The 15,000-nt window shown below is 36.1% G+C and overlaps 3 protein-coding genes across 9 annotated transcripts in view; 2 read left to right on the top strand and 1 right to left on the bottom strand.

Annotated features, from left to right (window-relative positions):
• Positions 1-2,843, top strand: part of LOC113800539 (uncharacterized) — a 4,556-nt gene extending 1,713 nt beyond the window's left edge. For both annotated transcript variants that reach the window (XM_027351322.2, XM_027351321.2), the window contains exons 2-3: positions 337-613; positions 895-2,843. In XM_027351322.2, the coding sequence (XP_027207123.1) occupies positions 360-613; positions 895-2,401 (1,761 nt within the window). In that variant the 5' untranslated portion in view covers positions 337-359 and the 3' untranslated portion in view covers positions 2,402-2,843. The remainder of the gene's footprint in view (positions 1-336; positions 614-894) is intronic.
• The window catches only part of LOC113800540 (methylmalonyl-CoA mutase, mitochondrial), a 25,614-nt gene extending 11,745 nt beyond the window's left edge, over positions 1-13,869 (bottom strand). The window contains exons 1-14 of the mRNA XM_070123440.1: positions 13,710-13,869; positions 12,602-12,786; positions 11,457-11,651; positions 9,778-9,961; positions 9,406-9,540; positions 8,815-9,012; positions 8,432-8,563; positions 6,901-7,077; positions 6,512-6,635; positions 5,839-5,904; positions 5,255-5,364; positions 4,961-5,110; positions 4,294-4,389; positions 3,882-4,028 (exon numbers count right to left, since the gene is read on the bottom strand). Coding sequence (XP_069979541.1) covers positions 3,882-4,028; positions 4,294-4,389; positions 4,961-5,110; positions 5,255-5,364; positions 5,839-5,904; positions 6,512-6,635; positions 6,901-7,077; positions 8,432-8,563; positions 8,815-9,012; positions 9,406-9,540; positions 9,778-9,961; positions 11,457-11,651; positions 12,602-12,786; positions 13,710-13,745 — 1,935 coding nt within the window. The 5' untranslated portion in view covers positions 13,746-13,869. The remainder of the gene's footprint in view (positions 1-3,881; positions 4,029-4,293; positions 4,390-4,960; positions 5,111-5,254; positions 5,365-5,838; positions 5,905-6,511; positions 6,636-6,900; positions 7,078-8,431; positions 8,564-8,814; positions 9,013-9,405; positions 9,541-9,777; positions 9,962-11,456; positions 11,652-12,601; positions 12,787-13,709) is intronic.
• Positions 13,870-14,380: 511 nt separating this feature from the next.
• LOC113800514 (protein dpy-30 homolog) overlaps positions 14,381-15,000 on the top strand; it is a 6,959-nt gene continuing 6,339 nt past the window's right edge. For 2 of the 6 annotated variants that reach the window (XM_027351292.2, XM_027351290.2), the window contains exon 1: positions 14,381-14,527. Coding sequence is in view for 2 of the 6 variants with exons in the window: in XM_027351291.2 (XP_027207092.1) it covers positions 14,647-14,648 (2 nt within the window). In the remaining 4 variants the exon portion in view is untranslated. Of the gene's footprint in view, positions 14,649-15,000 lie in introns of all 6 variants that reach the window. The other 4 variants (XM_027351291.2, XM_027351289.2, XM_070123438.1 and 1 more) reach the window with 3 other exon arrangements.

Genomic DNA, 15,000 nt, shown 5'->3' with positions numbered 1-15,000 from the left:
TGATTAAAATTGAATTTGCTTATAAAATGTATTTCTAGCATTTGAGAGAGTGCAAAAAAAGTCAGTAATAAATATTATTATAAAAGATGTTAAAATTTAGCAAATTATAGAATGGAACTTTGTATATTCAAAAAGTAAACTACAAATAACATTCAATTACTTTGTTACCCATTATTTTATGCATTACTAATATAACATCCTATTGTGTATCTCTGATATTATGTTAAAAAAATATATTCATTATCAATCCCCTTATAAAATGACATAAAAAATCCAGTAATCACCCCAAATTTATAAAACCAACTTTATATTGATATTAAAACTTATCTTCTGCAGGCCATACATCCATCCTTTGAGCAATGGATGAACAGGAATTTGAAGAAATCCTGACCTACCTCTCTAAGAACAAATACCCTGAGAGCATTAAGTCGAAAGACAGTCGCAGCAACTGGCGTAAGAAATGCCGTCCATTCTTATGCTGCAAGGACGAGCTCTACTACAATCACAAGAAGTATGGAGCCTTGTTGGCAGTAAAAGGAGTCAAGGATAAGAATCGGGTCATTGAAAAGTGCCACATACAAGCTGATGGCAAGCACCATGGGATTAACAGAACGTGAGTGTGCTTGTTATATAGAAATAGTAATATTACTATTGTTAAATTTCAAAATTTCATGTTTTACAGATGCTATGACCAATAATGTGATAATTTATTAGTAATGATTGCAGAACTGACTATGAAAGTTCTGTTTATTCTGAATGTAAAGCAAAATTTACATATATCAATAATACAACAGTATATATAAAAACGTGTATGCAAGCACATGCATACACATCAAAATTAGCTTCAAATCCTTGATATTAAATTTTATGATTTTTTACTCTTCTTCTTTGTAGGCTCAAGAAGATAAGCACAAATTACTATTGGAAGACAATAGCGAAAGATGTCCACAATTATGTTAAGATGGTGTGCCAGACCTGCATTGACCAAGCCATACAACAGACCAATGCAGCTAAAAACTCAAATACATCTCAGGAAGAATCTGAAGGAGGAATTCGGGTAAAATCCACACACAAAATAGTGGACAAAGCTATTGAACAAATTGGACTTGATGTCATTGGGAATATCTTGGAGCCAAGTGTTCCTTCTCCTCAAGAACCAGGATGTACTATGTTTAAGTGTGAAGGGGCTGTTCCCCAGCAATCGATGTCACAATCATTAGTGCTTCGAGACCACATAATGGCACAGTGTGGACTAGATGTTGTAGGACCCCTTAGTGAAACACATAAAGGAAAACGTTTCATAGTTGTGCTTACTGACTGTGTAACAAAGTGGGTGGAAGCAACTGCAATATCAGAATTCACAACTGAATCAGTTGGGAGTTTCTTAGTTGAGGCTATATGCCGACACGGGTCAATAGAAGAGATAATGACTAAACACAATCCTGATTTTTGTGCCAGGTTAAGTGAGAAGCTTTGTTCTATGATAGGCATCGCAATCAGAATGTCAACCATACTACCTTCTCAACCAAACGGGTATATAGAGCACTACTGGTATAATTCAGTTTTGTGCGGTGCCTTGATGAAATACAGTAATCAAAACCAGTATTATTGGGACACATCTTTAAATCAGGTGATTTTAGCTTATAGGACATTCCATCAAAAGGGCCTTTCAGGATCCCCTTTCCAACTATTGTATGATAGACCTCTTCGTCTTCCGGTGATGTGCATCTCTCAGCCTTCTGGTGATGCTTACTCTGATGAGCAGGAGGCCCTGACAGCCCACATCAACAACTACCTGAAGGCTCTATCTTGCTCTACTCAACAGCAACAACAGCCAGGAACACAACATCAGGATAGACTGACCCCGCCTTATGCACCATCAGGCAACATTGACTCTCCTTCGCCATCATCCACACCAATCAACACTTCTTCCCAACACCAATCCAGTCATGTATTAGGATCATTTGCTCAAACTGTTGTCACAAACAACCACATCAATTCGACACTTCCCATCACCACCTTTGGTTCAAACCTCCAACCTGCCTCCCATAACAATGTCTCTGTACATGCTATCCCTACCACAAGCATAACGCCCCAGACAATACCTGCAAACCTGAATGCTCATGCCATGTCAACAAACACTGTCACCCCCCAAACCATTCAGTCCAACAGCTCGCATAATCTCACAACCAACAGCCATATAATTACGACTCCCTCAGTCACCCCAGTAGCCAGCCAGGTTATTACTCCACACATTTCAGTCACTCAGCCAACGACCGTCCAAACCAATTCTAACATTACCACGAACACCAGTTCTGACAGTCATGCAGGACATATGGTCATGATACAGACTGACATGAAGACGTATGGAGATTCAATTTATCTAATCTGTTCTCAGTGATGATGCAGCACCTCAGGGACGAACAGGTTTCAGGTAGTATCAGACACATCATAAAACACATGCAAATGTAGACATAATTTCATAGTGTTGTATTTTTGATGATTTACATTTCTTAGAAACCTTTCATACTAACACCAAGAGCCAACAATTTTTTCTTTTCTAATGATTTTTAAACGTCTTAGTAGAATTTCTAATAAGTTTGAAATGAATACCTACCTCCTCAAACATGAAAAGTACTATACAATCCCAAGCTTTTCAGTGGTCTTTAGCAGAAAGGTTTTAATTTCTTAGAAAATAACTTTTTAAAATTTAATTTAAAGGCCTACAAATGGTTCTGAGAAATAGCTTTACTATAAACTAAGGTCAGCAGCTTCTTATCTTCAAACTATCCAATAGCGGTAATGTATTTACCAAGCGTCACCAATAAAAATTATGCAAGATAGCATTGATTATCATTTTCTTCCTTAGGTAGTGAACTGATGGAGACAAGAGACAGAGCAAGAACAAAAGCACAAAAAAAAGAGAAAAAACAAACAAAATAGAGTGAGAGCAGTAAAAGGCAGAAAACAGACAGTAGCACATAAAGGATGGGAGGATAGCATGTTGTAACATAGGCTAAGATTATGAATAAGAGTTAAAAAAAATAAGTGGGTGTGAGCATGGATAGGAGAGGAAAAAAGGAGAAGAGAGGAAAGAAAAACTGAAGTCATAAATTCTTCCAATCATTCATTAAATCTTCCAATATCAATCTGCTGTCACTGGACAGGCAATAAATATGTCATATCCATTGTGGTTTTAGTTAATTTTGTTTACATACAGATGGCTCCACAAGAGCTTAGTCAGTATGGAGTCAATGGCCTACCTTTTTTGAAGATTTAAAAGAAATATTTATATTTTTCAAGAAATTATACTGCTGTCAGTATTGTTAGTAACATGATAATAATAATAATGTATAAAATAGCAATAACTATAACACTAATTATATCAACCTGATGTCACTGGAGATGACATGTAGGTACAGTACATGCCATGCCTACTTTAAGTTTAGTTTATTATTTGTCTTTACACATAGATGGCTATACAAATACTTTGTCACCAATGAGCCAATTATCAGGGGAGGTCATAAGGGCTACTAATTGCCTCCTTGGTGGTTGAACACTTATATAGTCATCTATGTGTAGAGACATTTCACAAAATAATGCTAAAGTAAACACAATATTTTACTAGTGGCATTGGTCCAGAAGAATTCATGGAACGCAGTAATCAGGTAAGCTCAGGTAGACCCATTAATTGCCTTGGTGCCTTAGTAATTTAGAGGCCCTCTAAAATCACAGTGGATATGGATATATATTTGTCCTCCTGGCATCACGGGTTTAAGAAGCCAACCAGAGACAGAGAAAGCAGGGCACAGTCCTACCCCAAAAGAATCACATAACAAAAACGAATGTGGAATCCACATTGCATCTGTTGTATTGCCTACCTGGAAAAGGGGTCCCACATCAACATCGAATCCTAAATCAGCAAATCCTGTTGCAATGACTTTGGCCCCACGGTCATGTCCATCCTGACCCATCTTGGCAACGAGGATCCTGGGCCGACGACCTTCATTCTCAACAAATTCCTCAATCTGCCAGAGTGAAGAGAGAGAAGGAGGAATTTTGTTAAGAGCAGGATTTATTACTTGCTTTTTTTTCATTTATATATTGAGTTTTAAGTTGTGATCATGTTATCCATTTGAAGATATTTAAAGTACTGTTAAACTATTTATTTCATTTTATTAATAACTAAAGAAATGTGAAAAATAACAAAAAAGAATGAACTATAAAGGAATGAAAAGAAAAAAGAAAAAATAAAGGATGCATTATTGAATGTGTTTGCGCTTCAATGAATACCTTTTCAGTTACTGCTGCCAACTCCTGCTGCTCTCCGTACTCCGTCTTGTAAGCCCCCGACACCAGTCGGTCTGAGGCAATGTGACGACCAAACACCTGAGGAATAAAGGAAATAGAATAACGAAACAAAGCAACTTGAACTTCTATCAGAACATATCTATAAATGTCTATAAATGTCTAAAATCAATAATAATTGCAACATAATCCAATTATAATTTCCTACCCAGCAAAGAGAGATTCTTAACTCTGCAAACAGATATGTCTACTGTCAACTGCATTTCTTTCTTGTGAATTTTGTTGTACAAGGATGGCTTAAAAAATTAGCTGGCCTTTCATGACCTTACCTTGTTTCCCAGATTCCTTGAAACTTATTTATTGTTATAATATTATACCTTTACTATTATTATCATTATTGACCTTATGATTATTATGATAATAAAATACTAAAAGCAATAGAGAGAGAAAAAAATCAAACAAAAAAAAACAAGGAAATGGATAAACAGGTGAAATAGGTAGGGCTAATAATTGATTCCTTAGTGACTAATTTTTTGTAGAGCTAAATACATAACAAGACATATAAATAATTAAAATCACACTGGATATAGCATGTCTGTCATGCCATCCCAGTGTGAAAGGCTAACCCAGAACCCTGCTTTTTAATGCTCACCTTCTCCATGGCTTGGGATATTTCACCGAGGGTAGCCCTGACCCTTGCTGCTGCAACTGCTGCTTCCAGGAGGTTTTCACTGCCACGCGCAGCTTCCTCTAAGGCACTCAGAGCTGCTGCTGTTGCTTGTGGGTCACGCTTTTCTCTGAGCTGGTTAGAATTAGGGTTTTAGAGGTCAAAGAATAATCAATCAATAAATTAATCAATAACTGTTGTATTGTCATAATACTATATGACAGGTACTGCATATAACTATATAAATTGAGTCACAAGATTTTATGCCTTTTTATTTACCTCTTTCAACTTGTTAATTTGCTTTGTGCGAACTTCATTGTTATCAATCATTAGGACATCAATTGCTTCTTCTTTCTCCAGACGATACTTATTGACTCCCACAATTACCTCTGTGGAGGGGGGAAAGGGTAGTTATTAGTATGCATACACATATTACTCTTAATTCTCTACTTAAATAATATGAAACTACCACCACTAAAATAATTTCTACAAAAATCTAGGCTAAAATCAAGACATTACAAACTTTGAATATATTCAAACATCACTTCTATCATACCATACAGCATGCTTACTAATAAAAAATAGTTATCCACACGATAAAAATCAATATAAACCAAAATTCTACTGTCAGAAAGCATTTATCAATACAACTCTAAATTTCACACAAAATCATTAGGCCCATATTTGCTCTATACAGCTATACCAAAATTTGTACCTATATATTTCTTACCTTGAAAACTGTATTTTTGGAACTAATTTTTGGGGGATGGCCAGATATTTTAAGCATGTAGTTTTCAGCTTACATAAGTCATTAGTTAACTAAATGGATATCCTAATCATTTTGATCATGCCACTCAACATACCTTTTCCACTGTCAATCATAGCCTGCCGCTTAGCAGCACATTCCTCAATCTTTAGCTTAGCCCAACCTTGAAATAAGAACAGAGAAAATTACTGTTGTGTTATGTGTATATATATTTTCAACCACAAATAATACACTACATACTTTGGAAAGAAAGTGAAGGAAAGGAATGGGAAGAGGGAACAAAGAATGAGAAGGAGAAGAAGGAGAAAATAGAGAGAAGAGGGAGGAGGGAGGGAGGTAGGGAGAGAAGAGGGAGGAGGGAGGGAGGTAGGGAGAGAAGAGGGAGGAGGGAGGGAGGTAGGGAGAGAAGAGGGAGGGGGGAAGAAGCAGGGAGGGAGGGAGGGAGGGAGGAAGGGAGAGAGGGGAGGAGGGAGGGAGAGAGGGAGAGAGGGGAAGAAGGAGCGAGGGAGGGAGTGAGGGAGAGAGAGGGAGAGAGGGAGAGGAGGAGAGGGAGAGAGAGAAAGAGAGAGAGAAAGAGAAAGAGAGAGAAGAGAGAGAGAGAGAGAGAAGAGAGAGAGAGAGAGAGAGAGAGAGAGAGAGAGAGAGAGAGAGAGAGAGAGAGAGAGAGAGAGAGAGAGAGAGAGAGAGAGAGAGGGAGAGAGAACGAGAGAGAGAGAGAGAGAGAGAGAGAGAGAGAGAGAGAGAGAGAATATATCAATCGCACAATTTACCTGAAGCAACTGCCTTAGCCATGCCACCCATCGACTCAACCTCATCAATAATTTCCTTAGCCGCATCATAAACCTCATTGGTAAGTGACTCCATAGCATATGATCCAGCCCATGGGTCAATTACCTGTAAAAAAGGAGTAATATTCTCTGATGGTATTGCAAGGATTGTAAAGTACTATTAAAAAAGAAAAGAGAGAGAGAAAAGAAAAGAAAGAAAGAAAAGAAATTATATATATTTCTTTATACATTAAATTCTACAGCCCTCTTATGTACACATTTATAACTCCATTAAAGTATTACAAGAAAAGAAATACATTAACTATATGAAAACATAAAATTTTCTTTTTAGTCAAAAATTAAGCACAAAGAAAGGCATCAAAACGACCTACCTTTGGAATACCAGTTTCCTCCTGAAGGATGATTTGGGTGTTACGAGCAATGCGGGCAGAGAAGACTGTTGGGAGACCCAGAGCCTCATCAAAGGAGTTTGTGTGGAGAGATTGTGTGCCCCCGAAAACGGCTGCCATGGCCTCAATTGTTGTGCGGATGATGTTGTTGTAGGGGTCCTGTTATTGTGACAAGTAGAAAGAAAGAAAGTGGTTGCAATTTTATATGGAGTGAGCAAATAGGTAGACAGGTACATGTATATTAAATGCAAATAAATATATAATTGTACACTTGTATATAAATCAAATGAATAACTGTAAAGTAAGCTGTTGAGTGTGTATAAGTAGTGTAAATATGTAAATAAGGTGGTTAAATCAATGTAACTAATATTCTTTTATGGGTGCTAAATGAAGAGATACAGCTATGTAATAAAATAAATAGACCAGTGCCACAACCAAGGTACAGGGTGCATATATTCCCCTCATAATATTTGTAATTTGTTATTCAAATACACACCAGTGAATGTAGGACATTGATAAATAATATAAGTTGGAAAATTATTCATGTGAGATACATGAGAGAAGTTACAAATGCTCTTTCTCTTTGGAAGTTATGCTTGCTTATTCAAGGGCCCCCTTTCTAAAATCCTCACTACATTTGTGAAAGAGATTAAGAGTGAATAGAGCAACATAAATGATGTATTTCTAGCAATCCTTGCTGTAATAACTTGAAATCAATAAGCATATAGAAAACAATAAAAACAGAAAAGTACATATGTAAAGTAAATGTTAACTAAGTAATACAAATGATATCTTTGCATGTTCATAATGCTTGTAAGGGTTGTGTCAGTGTTTCCTTTTGACAGACTTTCTTGAAAGAGGTAGGAGCCATTATCCTTAGAGGATGACCCTGTAAACCTTAGACTGCAATAGGCTCGTAACCATTTCTATTGGAAACCTTAATGTTCCCCAGTTATGCACTTTAATCAGTATAGCACAATGTACAATTGTATAAGTAACAAATACATGACAGATAAATGCACGTAAAGTAAATTAGTAGATAGATATGAATAGATATATGAGGATATCATATAGAAAATGAAAGAAAGGTTAAACATGATCAGAAAAAATATATATACACATATAAGCATTGTGATAAATGGAACAGTTTAAATTTGGATATGATTTTGTAATAACTACGTAATCTTGTAAATATTCCATACAGACAGGAATATTATCAACAAACAATAAATACACAAATAAAACAAACATCATTACACATGCAATAAAAACATCATATAAGAATAATGAGAGAGAAGCCATAACATGTACTTTCACAAAAAAAAAAAAAAAAAAAAAAAAAAAGAGAGAGAGAGAAAAAGAGAGAGAGAGAGAGAGAGAGAGAGAGAGAGAGAGAGAGAGAGAGAGAGAGAGAGAGAGAGAGAGAGAGAGAGCGAGAGAGAGAGAGAGAGAGAGAGAGAGAGAGAGAGAGAGAGAGAGAGAGAGAGAGAGAGAGAGAGAGAGAGAGAGATACCTGTTCAGTCAGGGACCACCCAGATGTTTGGCTGTGAGTTCTCAACATTGTGGACTTGTTGTTCTTCGGCGAAAAGTTTTTTTCAATAAGATGAGCCCAGAGACGACGAGCAGCTCTCATTTTCGCTATTTCCTGTGGTTAGTTCGTGTACTCATTAATTTTTTCTTCATTATACTGGCTACATGTACAAAAAACAACAAATGGTACAAAAACAGGAGCACTGTTGTGTTGAAGTTAAATATTTTTTGATTACAGATGGTGATCCTTTTTCTGTGTCATAATAACATGATAAAACAAAAACTTTATTTATCATTCATAAAACAAGGCATTTGTACATTTTATTAAGTGAAGGGTAAAAACAAAACAAAACAAGACAAACTTGCCATGTAGAAGTTCATGCCAACACCCCAGAAGAATGAGAGTCGAGGGGCAAACTGATCAATGTTCAGTCCAGCAGAAAGTCCCGTTCGGCAGTATTCCAGACCGTCAGCAATTGTGAAAGCCATCTCCAGTACAGCATTTGCCCCTGCCTCTTGCATATGATAACCACTGATGCTGATGCTGTTGAACTTTGGCATATGCTGAAAAAGGTAGCAAAGTTTAAGCTGATACTCGCTATGCAAATGTGTTTGAAGTTCTTACAGTTCATTGTATAATCAAAAGCACGTAAAGGGGAACCTGAGAAGAAATGCTTCTGCTTAGTTTTTTTTTTAAATATTCTATTGGATATTTCTGATGACTAAAAAATGAACAATGGAAATGAGAGAAGATATGGGAATGTGATTCCTTACTGAGGTGATTCTAGAAATAAAAAAAAAATATATATATAACAAAAACTATGAAAAAAAAACATGCTAAAACTAATTCTGAGGGCAAGTAGACATATAAGTTCATATGCTTTTGCCTTATGTTAGGAAATAAAGTCATGCTATGAATGACAGTCTAAAGTGATTGCTCTGTGCAGATTTCCAAACCTTGGCTGTATAACCAAAAATGTCTCCGATGATCCTCATTGATGACTCAGGTGGATAGATGTAAGTGTTGCGAACCATGAATTCCTTGAGGATGTCGTTCTGAATGGTACCTGACAGCTGTTCTTGTTTCACACCCTATGGGAGGAAAGTGTTCATCTGAGACTAGTATTAATATAATGTCAATATAACAAATGAATCATTTTGTCTATATGACCTAAAAATTAACTTTGTTTAGTATTACCTCTATGAGAATATCGTACTGTCAAACATTATAATTACATATATATATATATATAAATATATTACATCTTCCTCCAAACTAAATATATATCCTAGAAGATGTCTCATTTACAGTGTCCAATTTCCCCTTACCTGTTCTTCCGCTGCCACAATAAACATAGCCATTGTTGGAATGACAGCACCGTTCATGGTCATTGAGACCGACATCTTGTCCAGTGGAATACCATCAAAGAGGACTTTCATGTCTTCTACCGAGTCAATAGCAACACCTGCCATGCCCACATCTCCATGGACTCTAGGGTTGTCTGAATCATATCTACGGATTGGAATAGGAAAAGAGAAGAGAGTATGAATCATGATGAACTTCTCCAATACAATCATTTGAATTAGAAACTTTTATTTATAGATATGGATTTCACTTTGCCTTTTAATGGTTTGCATTAGATGATGGTGATAAGAACTAAATATACATATTCTTTTCTTTTTCTTTTTTTTGAGAAACGAGGGAAAATAAGTTTGCTTGAACTAGGCTAATAATATCTTTAAGACTATCAAGGGATACAAAATAAAAAATGAAAATTGTGAAGATATAAAGAAACTTCAAATCACCATCTTTCACTTCACCTGATACTGCCAGGGATGGTATGTACGTACATGTCATGCCCCCTTTGAGTTTAGTTACACACAGATAGCTCTACAAGTACTTAGTTACCAATATTTCCTTCAATCTTATATTGCTGGTGATATTGTGTATCGGCCGGTTTAAAATTGTGCAAGGCTGATCTAATACACACTCATTATATGGCCATGCATATCTATCAGACAGATAGATAGATAAATGTATATCTATCAGACAGATAGATAGATAAATGTATATCTATCAGACAGATAGATAGATAAATGTATATCTATCAGACATATAGGAGAGAAAGAGAAAAAGAGAGAAAGAAAGAGAAAGAGAGAAAGGGAGAAAGAAAGGGAGAAAGGGAGAAAGAGACAAAGAGACAAAGGGAGAAAGGGAGAAAGGAAGAAAGAAAGAGAGAAAGGGAGAAAGAAAGAGAGCGAGAAAGAAAGAGTAAGAGAGAAGGAGAGATAGAGAGAAGGAGAGACAGAGAGAAGGAGAGAGAGAGAAGGAGAGATAGAGAGAAAGAAAGGAAAGAGGAAGAGAAAGAGGAAGAGAAAGAGGAAAAGAAAGAGAGAAAGAGAGAGAGAGAGAAAGCGAGAGAGAGAGAGACAGAGAGAGAGAGAGAGAGAGAGAGAGAGACAGAGAGCAAGAGCAAGATCAAGAGCGAGAGAGAGAGAGAGAGAGGGAGAGAGAGGGAGAGAGAGAGAGAGAGAGAGAGAGAGAGAGAGAGAGAGAGAGAGAGAGAGAGAGAGAGAGAGAGAGAGAGAGAGAGAGAGAGAGAGAGAGAGAGAGAGAGAGAGAGAAAGAAAGAGAGAGAGAGAGAGAGGGAGAAAAGAGAGAGAGATAGAGAGAGGGAGAAAAGAGAGAGAGATAGAGACAGACAGAGAGAGAAAAAGACAGAGAGAGAGAGAGAGAGAGAGAGAGAGAGAGAGAGAGAGAGAGAGAGAGAGAGAGAGAGGAGAGAGAGAGAGAGAAGAGAGAGAAGAGAGAGAGAGAGAGAGAGAGAGGAGAGAAAGAGAGAGAGAGAGAGAGAGAGAGAGAGAGAGAGAGAGAGAGAGAGAGAGAGAGAGAGAGAGAGAGAGAGAGAGAGAGAGAGAGAAAGAGAGAGAGAAAGAGAGAGAGAAAGAGAGAGAGAAAGAGAGAGAGAGAGTGTAAGTATGTGTGTGTGTGTGTGTGACCTACTTACCCTCTATGCGTTGCAAGATCAAAGGCTACAGAGAGACCCTGCTGTCCAGCTTTGATGTTTTGCCGATAGAACTTGTTGCTCTCCTCGACTGTGCTGAAACCTGCATACTGCCTAATTGTCCAGGGTCTATTTGCATACATGGTTGGGTAGGGACCTCGTGTATAAGGGAACTTCCCTGGTAATTCTGTTGCTTGGCTGAAAAGCAAAAGAAATACTTGATTAATGATATAGTTGTGATATTATATTCTCATTTCAAGTACAAGATACATTTGTTTTTCATGGGTAACTTTAATGTTTGGTTGCATTGTGTTAGAATCATCTAGGAGATCTGCAATGTAACAGTTATTGTAGGAATGAGATTTGGATTTCAAGTTTCAGATACATGATATACTTGTTGGAGATAAGAGGCATTTACAACTTGCTAAGTCAGTGATTCATGTAACATTTATATTAGTATCAGTACAGTTTCAAACAACTTCTTAAAGATTATTTTTCTAATCCACAATACATAAATGAAATTAACAGTAATGACAGAAATTAACTAAATAAATGGCAAATATCAGACCATATCCCTATGTAATATTCTTTCTTCAATATAATTGGAAATGGACTTTAGGTTGTGGAAATCCTTAATAGTTTGCATTTTCAGATTCAGAAATTGCAATTACAAGAATAGAAGAGGGTAATCTTTACAGTATGGATGAACTAAGGTAGGGGAAATTAAAGATGATATTATTGTAAAGGACAAAAAAACGCAGTTGTTGGTACAAGACATAATATGCAGACACAAACGATAACACCAAAAATAAAGAAAAAAGAGCCCTCATTAACTGCCCATGCCCAGTCATGGCAATTTAGATTGTTGTATAAAGATTGCAAAGAGGAGTTAGGGACTTAGTCTTTGGCGAGTGCATTTGTACTGTAAAAAATTAATATAAAATGAATTAGCTGCCTTAAAAATAATGACATTTAAGACAAAGAAACTAATACTCATGTAACAAAAGTAACTTATAAAAACTTAAGTCTTATCACAATCTATGGTGTAATTTTATTTCCATCTCAAAAACTATTTCAATCAAAACTACATGATTATCACTCTGCCTGAGATGAAAGTTAAACAAACATAGCTGCAATTATAAACTTACTCTGCAACATCTTCAGCTGTGTAAAGAGGCTTGATGGTAATGCCTTCCGGTGTCTGCCACAGGAGTTTTTTAGCTGGGTCAGCTCCTTTCAGCTGTTTCTTGGCCAGGGCAGCCCACTCTGTATTGAGTCCTGCATCATGGTGGCACAGACGTGATGACAAAGCTGTGCTAGCCAGGTACCCATTCTGCAAGTTTAAAATATTGGGAAATTATGGATGTAAAGCTTGAATTTGTATAATGAAAGCATGTCTACATCTCTCTCCCAAAGCAGTTGTAGGAATGAAACCTGCTGTCCTGTAATAAGGCATCACACTTCGCAAAACCTCGAGGAATTACAACATGCTCTGATGTAAATATAAATAAGTCATTTGAGACTCTGTAAAATTAATAAAAAGAAATCCTGCTCACCTATGTCTTATGCAGCCTCACTCTATGTAAAGTAATATGTTCATGTTGTTGTTATTATAAAAATATTGGTACTTTCTGGTTTGCTTAGTTTTTAAAGATTATTCCTTTAGTCCTTGGATGGGATCTATAAAGCATTCCATGAGGCCCATGACATTTCCAATTTCATCATCTGCAAGCATTTCTTTTTTTATGTCTTTACTGAAGATAAATTATTCCTAAGGCCTACATATGCCCCACTCACATAGGTTAGAAACAACTGAAAGTAGAGGTCCCATCCAAGCTCTATTTTACCGACATATATGTGGAAATCTGTTCACATCTGCTGAAGAATAGATCATAGAGACCTTAACATTGCTTGTTGTCATAATATTCTGGATAATTACCTCAGTCAATGCAAAAAAATCTTGTTGTATAATGCAGTGGTTGTTAGTACAAAGGATAAATCTCTTTTCTGTCTATTTCTATTACTACTAACATGAAAAATGTCGTAATATTAACTAATGGGACTAGGGCTGTTTTGTTTTCTGAACCAGTTTACTAGAATAAGTTTAAGTGTACATTATATAACACATCAATCAAAAAAATAACTTTGCCCTTCTAAATCGACGTCATATTACAAAAGAAAAACTAGGTTAAACTCTCTTCAACCATGCAGCCTGGCGTAAAAAGTAACACAAACAATCCGTATTCAATGACATACCCTAAAGAAGATGTTATTCGCACGTAAACTCAACATGTTTTACGCCTTTCTTTCTTAACTCTAGCCGGACCGTCTTCAACCCTACTCGGATACAGCTGATCCCACAAGTCCTTCCTAGGCGAGCTCTTTCATTGGTCGAATTGTAGGTAGGTCTCCGCCAAATAGCCAATCAGGTGCGTTCTTTTAAGTTGTAAATAAATCCGCGAATTCAAGGATTTCGATGGATTCATTGGCATTGTTCAAGTAAGAACGATCGGGATACTTATTATAAAAAAAAATGTATATTGTTATCAAACTTCAGATTGTTATCATCAGTATTATCAGTATTCTTGTCATAAGCCTTATTTTTACATGTATTACCTCCATAGGATTCAACCCATAATCTTTTAATTATTTTGCTAATAACTTATATCACTGAAATTTAAATATTAGATTTGCATGATAATTCAATGTGATTTATCCATATCTTATGAAAAACAGATAAAAATCATTTTCAAATAACCATGGCGATAGAGCGAAAGAGTGATAAAACTAAAAGCGTTATCATAGGTAACGAAAACGCAACACGACAGCTTACAAAAAATAAACATATATTTTTAATTTTTCTCATAAAATTTATAAATCTAGAATCTATACCTACAAAAAATAATAATAATAAAAAATAAAAATTAATATTAAATCAACAACAAACGCACGCCGTTGTTAGAAGTAAACAAAATCGTTTGAACCAAACATCCTAGAAAAAAAGAAAATACTGACGAATTACGGCAAATTAGGCCTATCCAGTCTTCATAGGACGCATTCTACATTTGTACTGTGTGAGAGACTGAAAAATACATGAAATATACTTACATAGTATATCAAAGTTACTTTGATTTTTCAGAAAACTCTAACATAGTTTTGTTGTTACAAGTGTTACGAAGGACCGGCCTCGGGAATGTAATTTCATGCCATTTATTTATTTTTTATTATTACCATTATTTTTTAAGCAGAGTGGGTCTTGATCCTGAGGTGGTATGGTAGTTATATATTTTGATTTACTAGATCTTGATAAGTAAACATAGAATAGCTCTCAAAATGGGACTTTTTCATGTAATTAATAGTTTTGTTTAAATCAGCTGGGTAAGATGATAGAATAGGACTATATGAAGTGATGTCATAGCCTCACCCAGACTGTAGAGTATTTTTCTTGCGCGGGGAATTTAACATTTTTTCATGCATGGTAAACATCATTTTGTCTATATTTGCAAAGACGGATCCGTGGACGGATGATGAAACAAGTGCATGGAAA

Source organism: Penaeus vannamei, chromosome 7, assembly GCF_042767895.1.
Source record: "Penaeus vannamei isolate JL-2024 chromosome 7, ASM4276789v1, whole genome shotgun sequence".
NCBI classification, from domain to species: domain Eukaryota; kingdom Metazoa; phylum Arthropoda; class Malacostraca; order Decapoda; family Penaeidae; genus Penaeus; species Penaeus vannamei.
Note: the sequence above shows the minus strand (reverse complement) of the source record. Positions and strands in the feature narration are given on the sequence as shown.